The sequence below is a fragment of the Suncus etruscus genome, chromosome 13 (genome assembly GCF_024139225.1).
Source record: "Suncus etruscus isolate mSunEtr1 chromosome 13, mSunEtr1.pri.cur, whole genome shotgun sequence".
Lineage (NCBI taxonomy): Eukaryota > Metazoa > Chordata > Mammalia > Eulipotyphla > Soricidae > Suncus > Suncus etruscus.
In genome coordinates this window covers 15736214-15749147 of record NC_064860.1, presented here as the reverse complement: position 1 = coordinate 15749147, position 12934 = coordinate 15736214, and the positions used below count along the sequence as shown (strand labels likewise).

The following is a 12934-nucleotide window of genomic DNA, read 5'->3' as shown; positions in this document are numbered from 1 at the left end:
CTCCCAAACACTTGACAGAACAGTATATTGTATATCTAATACTAACATCTGGTTACAGGTCCCCCACTTTGTGATCCCAAATAAGACAGTCTTGCAAAGCAAATCAAAAGAACCTATCACATTTGCAGACTAACACAGTATTAACTTATTTTATAAGTCACTTTTTATAACACAGCCAATACATAAAAGACATAAATAGGCTGTGTAGGAAAATTAAATCCAATGAATGCTGTAGTTCCAACAGTGAGGAAAGTACTTATTTCTCAAATAGGCACCAAATTCTGAAATTAACAGGCTTTGTTCACACACTGGTGACTGAAAAAATTTTTTCCGTATTTTTCATCTCTCCTTTTCTTCCAGTTGCAATGGGGGTGGGGGGCTGCACACACTTCGCTGTCATCCTCACATTTGGTTGTGGTGCTCAGTGGGGATGGCACACTGACTTGGGCACACTTTTTTGTATGTGGTGCCAGCGTCCCAACAGGAAGGGAGTGGGGATGGCAGTTTAGGGCACATGGGTAGATCCAGGAATTAAACTTTTGGCCCCATGCAGGGCAGATAGGTACTGCCAATCAACAATCCCTAAACCCTCTTCGCACTAAAACTGTTAATAAATTGGAGTTTTCCCTGATTGCTATTCAACTCACAAGTATTCTCTTATGTTTACTAATCCTTTGAGTCACCTTTCTGTGAAACATATAGTCATATTCTTTATTATTTAATTTTTTCTCTCAAAATTTGGTATGAATTTTTGGAAGGCATCTTATTTACTAGTGAAACTGCTTCTGACACAACTTAATGTTAGCTAATAGTAAAGAGTTGAGCTGATTATTTCAGCGTTATTTACAAAACTAACCTTGGTTTTAACTTATGACTTAAGCAGAAATTTTCTATGTATTCTGACATGCACAGAGAGGGAGGCAACATAGCAAATAGTTTAAGAACAAGAGGCTGAACTTGAGTGCTAGTTTACCCAGTCTGAAAGCTCTACACTCATATTTTGTCTGTTCCTAACCAACTTCTTTAGTTTAGTCATTTTGTCTTTATTAAACTGTGAACAGTATGTATGTAGAGTTAGCTTGAGGAGCAAATTAGTATGCATGAAATGCTTTAAATCAGGGTCTGGCATAGAAAGTGTCATGCTTGTCCTGTTAAGACATTTTGCAAAAGGAGCCAGAGCACATAGAGTACAGTGGGTAGGACACTTGCCTTGCAAGGCACTGACCCAGGTTTAATCCCTAGCATTCAATAACCCCCCAACCCCCGAACTCCACCAATAGTAACCCTGACTACCACTGGTTTGATCGAAAAAGAAAAGAAAAAAAGAATTCTGCAAAGATGTTCACAATCTTTTGTTTGTAACTCCTCTCTTTTTGTTTGTTTGGGAGGCAATGCTCAGGGATAACTTACTTCTGGCTATGAACTCAGGAATTACGCCTGATTGGCCCTGAAGATCATTTAAGGTGCCAGGGCTTGAACTTGGTTGGCCTCGTGCAAGGCAAGGGAAGTACGCCCTAAATGGGGTACTATTGTTCTGGCTCCTGTAACTCCTAATTTTAAATTTTCACTTATCTTTCCTTGGTTCTTTTTCCTTCTCTATTCTAAAATCAGACATTCCTAAGCAGATAAAACCAACAACTGATTGTGATCAATTTATCTCACAATAAATGAACTTCTTAATAAACACAGGTATCAGCCAAAACAATTTTTTTGTTTTGTTTTGTTTTTTTGGGCCACACCTGGTGATACTCGGGGGTTACTCGTGGCTATGCATTCAGAAGTTGATCCTGGCTTGGTGGACCATTGGGACAGCAGGGGATCAGACCACAGTCCATCCTAGGCTAGTGCTGGCAAGGCAGATGCCTTACCGCTCCTCGCCAACGCTCCAGCCCCCAGCCGAAACATTTAAATTAAAAAAGCAATCTTTTGGGGCCAGAGAGATAGCATGGAGGGTAAGGCATTTGCCTTGCAAGTGGAAGGATGGTGGTTCGAATTCTGGCATCCCATATGGCCCCCCACGCCTGCCAGGAGCGATTTCTGAATGTAGAGCCAGGAGTAACCCTGAGCGCTGCTGGGAGTGACCCAAAAATCAAAAAAAAAAAAAAATCCAATCTTTCTATGAAAAGAACAGTGTGTGAACTTCCGTACTGAATTCAAACATTCCACAAATCATAGGACTCATAATCCACTAGGGAAAAGGGACAAAGGGAATAAACAGACAAGTTCATACACACACAAAGGAATAAAAATAACTTAAGATATAAAGGGATCTTTGGTTTTATTTAGAAGGAAGTACAAATTAAAACTATAAATTCAGCTGGAGCAGTGGCGCGAGTGGTAAGGTGTCTGCCTTGCCCGCACTCGCATAGGATGGACTGCGGTTTGATCCCCCGGCATCCCATGTGGTCCTCCAAGCCAGGAGTGATTTCTGAGTGCATAGCCAGCAATAGTCCGTGAGCGTCACTGGGTGTGGCCCGCAAACAAACAAACAAACATAAAAAGCCAAAAAAAAAAAACAACTATAAATAAGATAGTCTTTCTCATCTTCAAGACCAGTAAAGATCACAGGAAGTTTTAAAATACACGCTATGTGGGTGTTAGGAAACAGGCATTCATATACTGCTGCTGAGAACCTAAATAACCATTTCTATAAAATGTCATTTTTTGCCAATCCAAAATAAAAATACAATCAATTTAGCATCTAAAATTTTATCTTACAGATACAGATACTCATATTAAAAATGGCATACAAACAAGTGTAAGTAATATTTGTAAAGACTATGGTTGAGGAGTAAATAGTAGGGAACAGGCTAAAGATTATAGTCTATGAAAATGATAAAACACATTGCTGTTGTATTGTTTTTCTTAAAAAGTGAGGGAGTACCCTATTTCCTGAATATAAAAAAAAAAATCAAGTCATATTGAGTATAAGAAAGTAAAAGGGGTCCGGAGAGATAGCACAGTGGTGTTTGCCTTGCAATCAGCTGATCCATGGACCTAAGGTGGTTGGTTTGAATCCCTGTGTCCCATATGGTCCCCCGTGCCTGCTAGGAGCTATTTCTGAGCAGAGAGCCAGGAGTAACCCTGAGCACCGCCGGGTGTGGCCCAAAAACCAAAAAAAAAAAAAAAAAAAAAGCGGCAGTATAGGCTGGCATGTACAAGGCCTGGGGGCCCCACACCACTGGACATAAAAAGTGCTATTAAGTGCTATTAAGCCCACATGGCTGGGCCGATTGACTCCAGAGTGGCTCCCAAGTCCTCCCCATCCCCAACCCCCACACTTGTAAGAGTTCTTTCTCCAAAGTAAGAATGTAAACAATGCAACTATCTTGCTATAATCAGTATGCTGGCAAAATAATATATTAACACTCATTATCTTTTTTTTGTTTGTAAATGATTCATCTCTGTAAGGAAAAAAAACTATTAATATAAGACCTACTGTGGGACAAGACAACTTATTTTTCTAGGAGCCAGAGAGATAACATGGAGGTAAGGCGTTTGCCTTGCATGCAGAAGGACAGTGGCTCGAATCCCAGCATCCCATATGGTCACCTGAGCCTGCCAGGAGTGATTTCTGAGCATAGAGCCCAGGAGTAACCCCTGAGCACTGCCGGGTGTGACCCAAAAACAAACCCCCCAAAAAAACTATTTTTCTAGGCATACCCTTTTGTACCTTTTAATTTTTGAGCCATTTATTTGTATTAGCTACTGAAAAACAAAACAAGTAAGTCCTTTAAAGAAAATAACCATAGAAGAGCACACAGGAGGGAAACTGGCAGAGAAAAGATGCACACAAGTAAAGGGATTGGTGTTGGAACATCATATGCCTGAAACTTAATGATGAATAACTTTATAATTTAAGGTGATTCACTTAAACTTTAAACCTTAAACATTGTAAATTGTGATTCAGTTTTTAAAAAAAAAATTAACTAGAAAGTTAATACATTTAGCCCTCCCTGACTTTTTACTCTTAGCCTCCCAGTTGCCATGCCCAGCAGGTGGCTGCCAGTCATTTAGGGAGTTTGTGGCTAGTTCAATTGACAAAAACAGAGGGTAACCGGCCTCATTAGCCCAAATGACTGCTAGGAGCATTTTTAACTGCAGATATCCAGCCCAGTACCATCCAAGAAATAACAATTAAATACCTCAAGTAAAGCCTAGACATGCCTTTTAATTTTTAATTTTTTTGTTTTTGGGCCACACCCAGCAGCAATCAGGGATTACTCCTGGTTCTGTGCTCAGAAATCACTCCTGGCAGTCTCGGGGGACCATATGGGATGCCAGGAATTGAACCCAGGTCCATCCTGGGTCAGCTGAGTACAAGGCAAACGCCCTACTGCTGTGCTATCTCTTCGGCCGCCTTTTTATTTGTTTAAGTTCACAGATAAGAGTCAGGACTGTCAAGGCAGTCAGGACTAAAAACAACTGAGTTAGACAATGATAAAAACAGATCTTCTATGTGCTGGCTTAATCTCCACTGAAGTCACTCTCATAGTGTCATCCCCTCTCCAAATCCTTAATTCATAGAGCACTGACAAACAGATGAAAGGTTTGCAGATGGCATAGGGAAAATTTCTTATTACTTTTGGATGTATTGTTAGATGGAAGAACAGGGTATTTTAAGTATGAAATGCATCCATGTACAGTATTCACAATAATGAACAGTAAGTCCTCTGACGGCCAGGGATGAGGGCCAACAGGTCACTGAGATACCTGGCCCCTAAAGTCCTTCAGTGTTCTGAACTTCATCTGTAAAATGAAAGCATAAAAACAAGGTCGATGTTTACTTTCTGCTCTGAAACATTTGCTTCTTAAATAGGGTGTAGGCCATGACCCCGATATGATGTTTTATGTAACTTCTTAAAGCTTTGCTTTAAAATAAATTCCCTTGGGCCTGGAGAGATAGCACAGCGGCGTTTGCCTTGCAAGCAGCCGATCCAGGACCAAAGGTGGTTGGTTCGGATCCCGGTGTCCCATATGGTCCCCCGTGCCTGCCAGGAGCTATTTTTGAGCAGACAGCCAGGAGTAGCCCCTGAGCACCGCTGGGTGTGGCCCAAAAACCAAAAAATAAATAAATTCCCTTATGATTGATTGCCTATTTTATAAACCTATATACCTGGGGCTCAGTAAAATATTTCAGAAGCTCTGTTCCAAACTTTTCTTTTTCTTTTTTTTCTTTTTTTTTTTTTTTTTTTGTGGTTTTTGGGTCACTCCCGGCAGTGCTCAGGGGTTATTTCTGGCTCCAGGCTCAGAAATTGCTCCTGGCAGGCACAGGGGACCATATGGGGCGCCGGGATTCGAACCGATGACCTCCTGCATGAAAGGCAAACGCCTTACCTCCACGCTATCTCTCCGGCCCCTCCAAACTTTTCTTAACTTACAGGTGTTTAAAGGCAACTAAAGTCTAATCGGCTTTTAATATAAATAAAAATCTTTCTTATTCCTTTCACAACTGAGGTCTAATGTACAGCTCAATGGGCTGAAGCCTTAAGAGACACTAGAATATGTATTATGTACCGATTAATCATTTAATGATCATGGGAAAGAAAAGCATGTTTAGGATTCAAGCAACGTCAAAACTTTTAAAAAGAATGGATCTTGGGGGGCCGGGCGGTGGCACTAAAGGTAAGGTGCCTGCCTTGCCTGCGCTAGCCTTGGACGGACCGCGGTTCGATCCCCCGGTGTCCCATATGGTCCCCCAAGCCAGGAGCAACTTCTGAGCACATAGCCAGGAGTAACCCCTGAGCATTACCGGGTGTGGCCCAAAAAACCAAAAAAAAAAAAAAAAAAAAAAGAATGGATCTTGGGGGCCAAAGAGATAGCACAGCAGTAGGGCATTTGCCTTGCATGCAGCTGACTCAGGGCAGACAGTGGTTTGAATCCCGGCATCCCATATGATCCTGGAAGCCTGCCAAGAGCGATTTCTAAGCACAAAGCCAGGAGCGCTACAGGGTGTGACACAAAAACCAAATCAAAACAAAAACAAAAAAATGGATCTCATACAAATTAGGTATACATTTTAAAAGACACTCATGTATTAAACGTTCTGAGGTACTGTCTTAAGAGTAAATGGTTCCAGGTCAAAAGGTGTAAGGAAGCAAGAGGAGAGCTCAGAGGGTTGCTGGGTATCTACAAAGCCCTGAGTCGTACCCGGGCACTCTATGGTTCCTCCTCACCCAAAAACACCTAGTGCAGACTTGGAGGTTCCAGCAACACACTGCTAAGCCAGAGCACTAAACAGTCAGAGCAGGTCTGTTCTGCTGAGCCTAGGACCAACCAGAACCAACTCCTACACCCTCAAACAGGGCTCAAAAGTCCTATCCTTCCAATTCTCCCAATCCCAACAACAACAACAAAAGAAAGTAATAATCAAAGACAGTGCTCGAAGGAATATCAAATATCTCATTTTACAAGTAGGAAAACAGGGATTCCGCCAAGTTAAAGAATTTGACCGATTAAAGTCATCTTGGCTTTATTCTTAGACTATTCTCAGATATTCTTAGACCAAGCTCAGAAAAAGGCCTTTTATAACTCAGTGATGTTTACATCGGTATCAGTATACAGCCTATTATTTTAGCTAAAATAATTGTTTAAAATTATATAAACTTAAAAGACATAACAGAAATTCCCCTCGATGCATATAAAAAGCTCATTACTTTACATCAAACAGTGGCTACACAGCAAAATTTTGTTAACCATTCTCATATGACCTAATATTGTCAAATAATTCCTTTTTTTTTTGGTTTTTGGGCCACACCTGGCGGTGCCCAGGGCTTACTCCTGGCTGTCTGCTCAGAAATAGCTCCTGGCAGACACGGGGGACAATATGGGACACTGGGATTTGAACCAACCACCTTAGGTCCTGGATCGGCTGCTTGCAAGGCAAACGCCGCTGTGCTATCTCTCCGGGCCCGTCAAATAATTTCTTACTGTACATTAAGGAAGTAAGATTAGTATCTTTGATTAAAAGATAAAATGATAGTTTTATTCATTACATTAGTTCCACAGTCCCTAGGTCTGTTCAAAGAGTTCTGAGTTTAAAAAAAAAACAAAAAAAAAACTCTATGAACTCATTGAGGTTTACCTCCTGTCTTCTTCAGAGCAAATGATTAGCAGACTGCACTGTGAACTCTGACAAAGAACCCCTTTCTCTAGTTTCCAGCCATCTGAAAGATGATTCCTCCTTCATTCTAAATAGCTCATCATTTCATTTCTGACAGTCACGAATTCTTAAGATGAATAAACCCTTTTTAAAATCTTTTTCTTCTATCAGTTTATTAAATAAACCATCTCGGCTGATTAAAAAAAAATTCTTTGCATCAAGAAACATTTTCACTTCTGCCTGAATTCTATATCTTAGTGAATAAAATTATACTTTTATCCTAAAAAGTTAAAAAAAAAACCCGCATGACAAAAACATCAAATGTGTGAGAACATCAGATTTTTCTTTTCTAGGCTCAGAACCCTGAATAACAAAAGTTATGGAATACAGACTTGTAGCAATAGCCAAATCTACTAATAAAAAGCGATCAGAACATTTAGAAAAAATGTGTCCCTTTCCTAACATAGCAATTCTGGCATCACTTAAATTGAAGTTTGGCTGGCACTGGGATTTTTGAAAGGGTGAACTTTCTACTAGAGAAATGGAGAGTTTCCTTTTTCAGTGCACGATCCTCTTCTAGCTTGTTTAGTTATCAAATTCACAAAACAGTGTCCTGCAGAGCATCTCTCAAATCTTCAGGGCAACCAGTAGTAGGGCATTTTCTAAAGAGCTATTCTTCTCTGAGCACACCAGCTGAATGAAATCGTCCCTGGAAGAGCTCAGTCAAATGCTGAGATTCCCAACTTATTTGGCCTCCTGCCCCACTGCCTCCTTTTCCTAAGAAAGGAGTGAGTGACTCAGCGCCCCCTCTCCCATCTTCCCTCTGCAATAGAACAAACAGAAAACATAACTCAACTGCACCAAAGGCTACGGCCACACCATACCTCCTCCATGCAGAGGTTGAGGATAAGGATGGCGGAACAGCACTCTGGGAAGCACTGGTCTAAGAGGAGAAATAAAGAAATGATTTCTATGAAATGTACTATAAAAGGAAATGGATAAGGAAGTGCATCTCCGAGCAGCAGGAAGTAGACTAATACATCTTCAGGGCTGGGATGGCAATGTCCTTTTGAAGACTTTGGTCTGCAGATCACAGGACAGGCTTCTGAAGCATAAGGAAGAGTTCCATCTTATCAGTATAGGATGGTAGAAAGAAAGACTCTCAGAGGCAACAAAATAGGTAATAAATCAGTAAATCAGTAATCCCACTGTTTTTTGGTTAGTTTCTTTTGGTTTGGTTTTAGAGCCACACCCAGAGGTGCTAAGGGATTATTACTCCCCACTCTGTGCAAAGGAATCACTTCTGGTGGAATTTAGGGGATCATATGTGGTACCCAGGATTAATCGAGGGTCAGCTGGTTGAAAGGTAAGCTCCTCACCCACTGTATTCTCTCAGGCCCTGCCATTCTATCCATTTTAAAGACGAGGAAGACAAAGCTTCAAGATAAATGACCTAAAGTAAAAGAATGATAATTAACAAAATACAGATCTTCTGATGTTAATCAGTTTTGAAGAACAGTAAATATCAGTATATGCTGAGCAAGAATCAAAAGATTAGTTATTACCTCTTTCCTACTATACTCATTCTAAGAGTTGGTCCAAGTCTGACCCACTTCCTGGGGGACTTGGAGAAATGATTAGAGGACAGGATTTACTTAATCCTATCAACCACCTGAAACAGGTGTTTGTGCTCTCTCCACTTTACACCTGAGAACACAAAGGCACCCAGAGGTTAACAAAATTGGGTTAGTGAAAATTCAAAAATCCTAGGACTACCCTGCCCTAGTCTATAATCTCTAGCACCTGACCATCCCTCCCTCACGAACCTACTGTCCTCAACACTTTGTCCAAACACTTCAGAGCGAACAAGTAAGTTCTGGCACCTATCAGGGGGCCATAGATCTTTAATTTTATTCCTTATTCACACAAACTCTTGTGTTTTTTGTTTTGTTTTGTTTTGCTTTGTTTTTTGTCTTTAGGTTATACCCAGAAGTGCACTGGCTCTGTGCTTGGGGGACCATGTAGGATGCAAGGGATGGAACTCTTAGGTCAGCCATGTGTAAGGTAAGTGCCCTCCTACTGTTATATCACTCCAGCCAGAATTCTGGGTCCTTTATCAACCTGTCTACCCTGAGCAGGGAATTTCATGACTAAGATTGCACAGGTTCTTTCAACACATTTTCCAGCAAATTTCATAGAGAGCAGACACACTGTACATCACAAAATAAGATCAGAAAGCCCTATAAAGGAGAAAGCCTTTACCTCTGTGGGGGGTGGTGTGGGGGGGGGGGGGTTAGGAGCAAATGCATTCTCAGTGCCCTAATAAACCTGCTATTCCAACCAAAGGAGTTGAGAACACAGGATGGCATGTTAGTTTTCTTTCCATTTAATGAAAGGTTTAGGGGTGGGGTGAAGGAAATTTGGCTATACCCGAGATGCATGCAAGCCATACCCAGTGGTATGGCCTGCCTTAGCACAGTTCTCCAGCCTCCTCCTTAGTTTTCTTCATCAAGAATTCATATGACAAGACTTGGACACCCAACCATGAAATCCACCACTTGAATACAGTTAAGAAAATGAACCCTTTGAAGCTGCCATGGTCTTTTAAGAGCACATGATCTCAGGGACTTGGATATCATCATGTCAGACAAAATATTATTAGGGTTTGCTACTATCAGCTGACTGACCACAAAATGGTTTTCCAGTCTGTCAATTATTTTTGCAAAGTAAATGCAAAGCTCAATAAATGTGGAAAGGAAAACCCTACCAAAGGTTGCAAATTATCATCCTGAAATTTGAAAAACAGGTAAAAATTCTGGCTCTCTGGGACGATTGGAAGTTGAACTGAAAGGTACAGGAAAAGGCTTCTTCCGGCTGCCTTCCAGTTCTCATGCACTTTTACATCTCCAGTTCTGAGGTTCTTGCTGTGAAATCTAGAATCTGTGAGGCCATCACCAGACTAGTGAGCACCACGGATGTTTTCTCTCCATGTCTCCCCATTCAAAAAGGAAAAACTGCATGATTCTCCCATCCCCAAACACTGAGGAGTCAAGAGCCACCATACTATTATCACTATGGCTTTAGCACCTGCTAATGAACCCTCCAGCTCCCCACCAAATAGACCTCAGAAAAGTTCAATGCCAGTTTCAGGGAAACAGAAAGTGTCAGGGAGCCAAAGATCAACCACTTTGGACAATAGAAGCTAAAAAGAACTTCAAAGAAATGGAGGATAGAGGAGAAGCCTCCCAACAGTTTTCATCTGAAGCAGCAACTTCCTGAACTGCACTATAGGTTGGGAAATTCCAAAGGCAATAAAAGGATGGAGTGTTGTAACAGATGGAATACTTCAAGTAAAGCTGAAGAGGTAATAGTATCCTCAGCAACCTAACTATCCATCCATCTTGCAAGTCTGGGTAGTAGTTCTACATAAAAAGAAATAACCTTGTGTTTTTACTTGTGGTCAGATGTGTCAGCGGGATCTTTTCATGTATCTTTGTCACGAAGAGGTTGCAAATGCTGGATTGCTAAGCTGCCCGACCCTAATTCTGGATTCCAAGATGGGCAGATGGAATCCACGGAAAACCCCACAGCAAATCAGTAGGATTCAGTGACAAAATAAAAAGTAAAAAGAAAATCAGTTTAAGAAAAAACAAAAACTTGGAATGATAATTCAAGAGTGCAAGTATAGTAGTCCTTTTCCCATTTCCCTGAATACCAAACTGCGCACATGCAAACATGAAGACTTCATCTGAATTCTGAAAAGCGTATAGCTGGAAGCTAACTAAAATGTTCAGAACTTGGGAAAATAGACAAGCTGTGCCTTTTTCCAGGTGACAAGAACTATACTTTTTTTCTTGATAATGTCATGCTACTTCTGGGAATAAAATGGTGAAAAGATTTGACTTACTGCTGAGTTTTACCAAAAAAAAAAACAAAAAACAAAAAACCCTGATGATGTAAAAATGTAAAAAAAGAGAATAAAAGAGAGGGGCCAGAGTGGTGGCGCAAGTGATGGGGCGTTTGCCTTGCACACCGCTAATTTAGGATGGAGAAGTTCAATCCCATTGGCATCCCATATGGTCCTCCAAGCCAGGGGCGATTTCTGAGCGCATAGCCAGGAGTAACTCCTGAGGGTCACCGTGCGTGGCCCAAAAACCAAACAAACACACACACACACACATTAAAAAAACAAAAAAGTAAAAAAGAGAAAGAGGAAAAAAAAGGCGATCTCTCTAGATCCAGAGAGGGGAACACTCTACATCCTGTGATCCTGGGCAAGAAGAAGCATGGTTTGTCATTTCAACGCCATGCCATTTTCTTCATTCTGAGTAAAATTTCAAAAAATAGCGCCTCCTATAACCAAGGGGCTATTTGCAAGAAAACAAGAAGCGCGTTTCCAACTTGGGGCTACATAGGAAATAAAAAAGAAAGAAAGAAATGCTCAGGGCCGGAGAGATAGCAGGAAGGTAAGGCATTTATTTGCCCTGCATGCAGAAAAGGTCAGTGGTTCGAATCCCGGCAGGCATCCCATAGGGTTCCCCCAATAGATAGGGTCTCCCAATAGAGTCAACCAGGGGCGATTTCTGAGTGTAGATCCAGGAGTAATAACCCTTGAGCACTGCTGGGTGTGACTCCAAAACAAAAAAAAAAAAGAAAAGAAATGCTCATTTTCGACCCAAGCAGACTCAAGTTCGTTTTGGAGCAATGATTTGTTATTTGCAAAAAAAAAAATTTTTTTTTTTGCAAAAAAAGAAACACAAATTTGCAATGTGTCAATGCATAATGGAAGCAAAGCAAAGACTGCTCTTGGAGGAAGGGGCCACTTGACAGCCGAAGAGTCAGTGAAGAACGATGCTGCTGCTGCTGCTGATGATGATAAATTGAGGAGGAGAAGTGGAGGAGGAGGAGGAGGAGGAGGAGGAGGAGGAGGAGGAGGAGGAGGAGGATGCATGTATGTCCACAGACGGTTAGGCTAGCTAGAGCTGGGCGCAGAAACTTGGTGCAAGCCAGCAGCCGTCGCAATGAGCAAGCGCAGCAAGGGCCCCGTGGCCCCGCGAGCGCACATCCTGCCCGCGCAGGGTGCCGAGGACGCGAGGGGGAAGCCGGGCAGGTGTTCCGGCGGGGCCCGCGCCCCACGCCCCAGCCCCGCGGCAGGCCCGAGCCCGAGCCCGGCCCGGCCCGGCCCTGGGAGGCGCCTCCCGCCCGCCCGCCCGCCCGCCCCGCACACCCCGCCCGGGCCCCGCCGCCCCCGCGCGCCGCCCCCGGCCGGCTTACAGATCTTGCCCCGCAGGCTCTGCAGCACCCGGACGTCGCGGCAGTCCTCGTCCCGGGCCTCGGGTGCGCTCGCTGCCGCCTCGGAAGCAGCAGCAGCGGGCGCCGCCGTCGCCGCCGCCATGGTGCCGCCCGCCCGCCCGGCCCGCGCCGCAGCCCGCCGCCGCCTGCGTAGCCCCGCGAGGCGGAGCTCCCCGGGAGCCGCCTGGGCGAGCCGCGCGCGCTGGCCACGCCCCCGGATGCGGTGACCACGCCCGCCGCATCGTAGCCACGCCCACCGTCGTTTCCGGCGAGCCCGTCTGCCCGCACTAGCCGCGCCCACTGCCTCGGCAAGCCACGCCCACTCTAGGCCCCCGGCTCGGCCCGGCCGTACCTCCGACCCCAGCGACCCCGCCCCCGCCCCCACTCGCCACGCCCACCGCCTCGAAAAGCCACGCCCGCTCTAGGTCCAGGCCCAGGCCCGGGCGGCCCTTCAACCCCGCATGCCCCGCCCACGGCCGCTGGCCACGCCCATTGCTGCCCTCGCCCCGCCCCGCTCGGGCCCATCCCAGCCCGGCCGCT

General features: G+C 43.8%; 1 protein-coding gene across 1 annotated transcript in view; it reads right to left on the bottom strand.

Annotated features, from left to right (window-relative positions):
- Positions 1-12497, bottom strand: part of RASA2 (RAS p21 protein activator 2) — a 101806-nt gene extending 89309 nt beyond the window's left edge. The window contains exon 1 of the mRNA XM_049785337.1: positions 12377-12497. Within this exon, the coding sequence (XP_049641294.1) occupies positions 12377-12497 (121 nt within the window). The remainder of the gene's footprint in view (positions 1-12376) is intronic.
- Between the last annotated feature and the right edge of the window lie 437 nt (positions 12498-12934).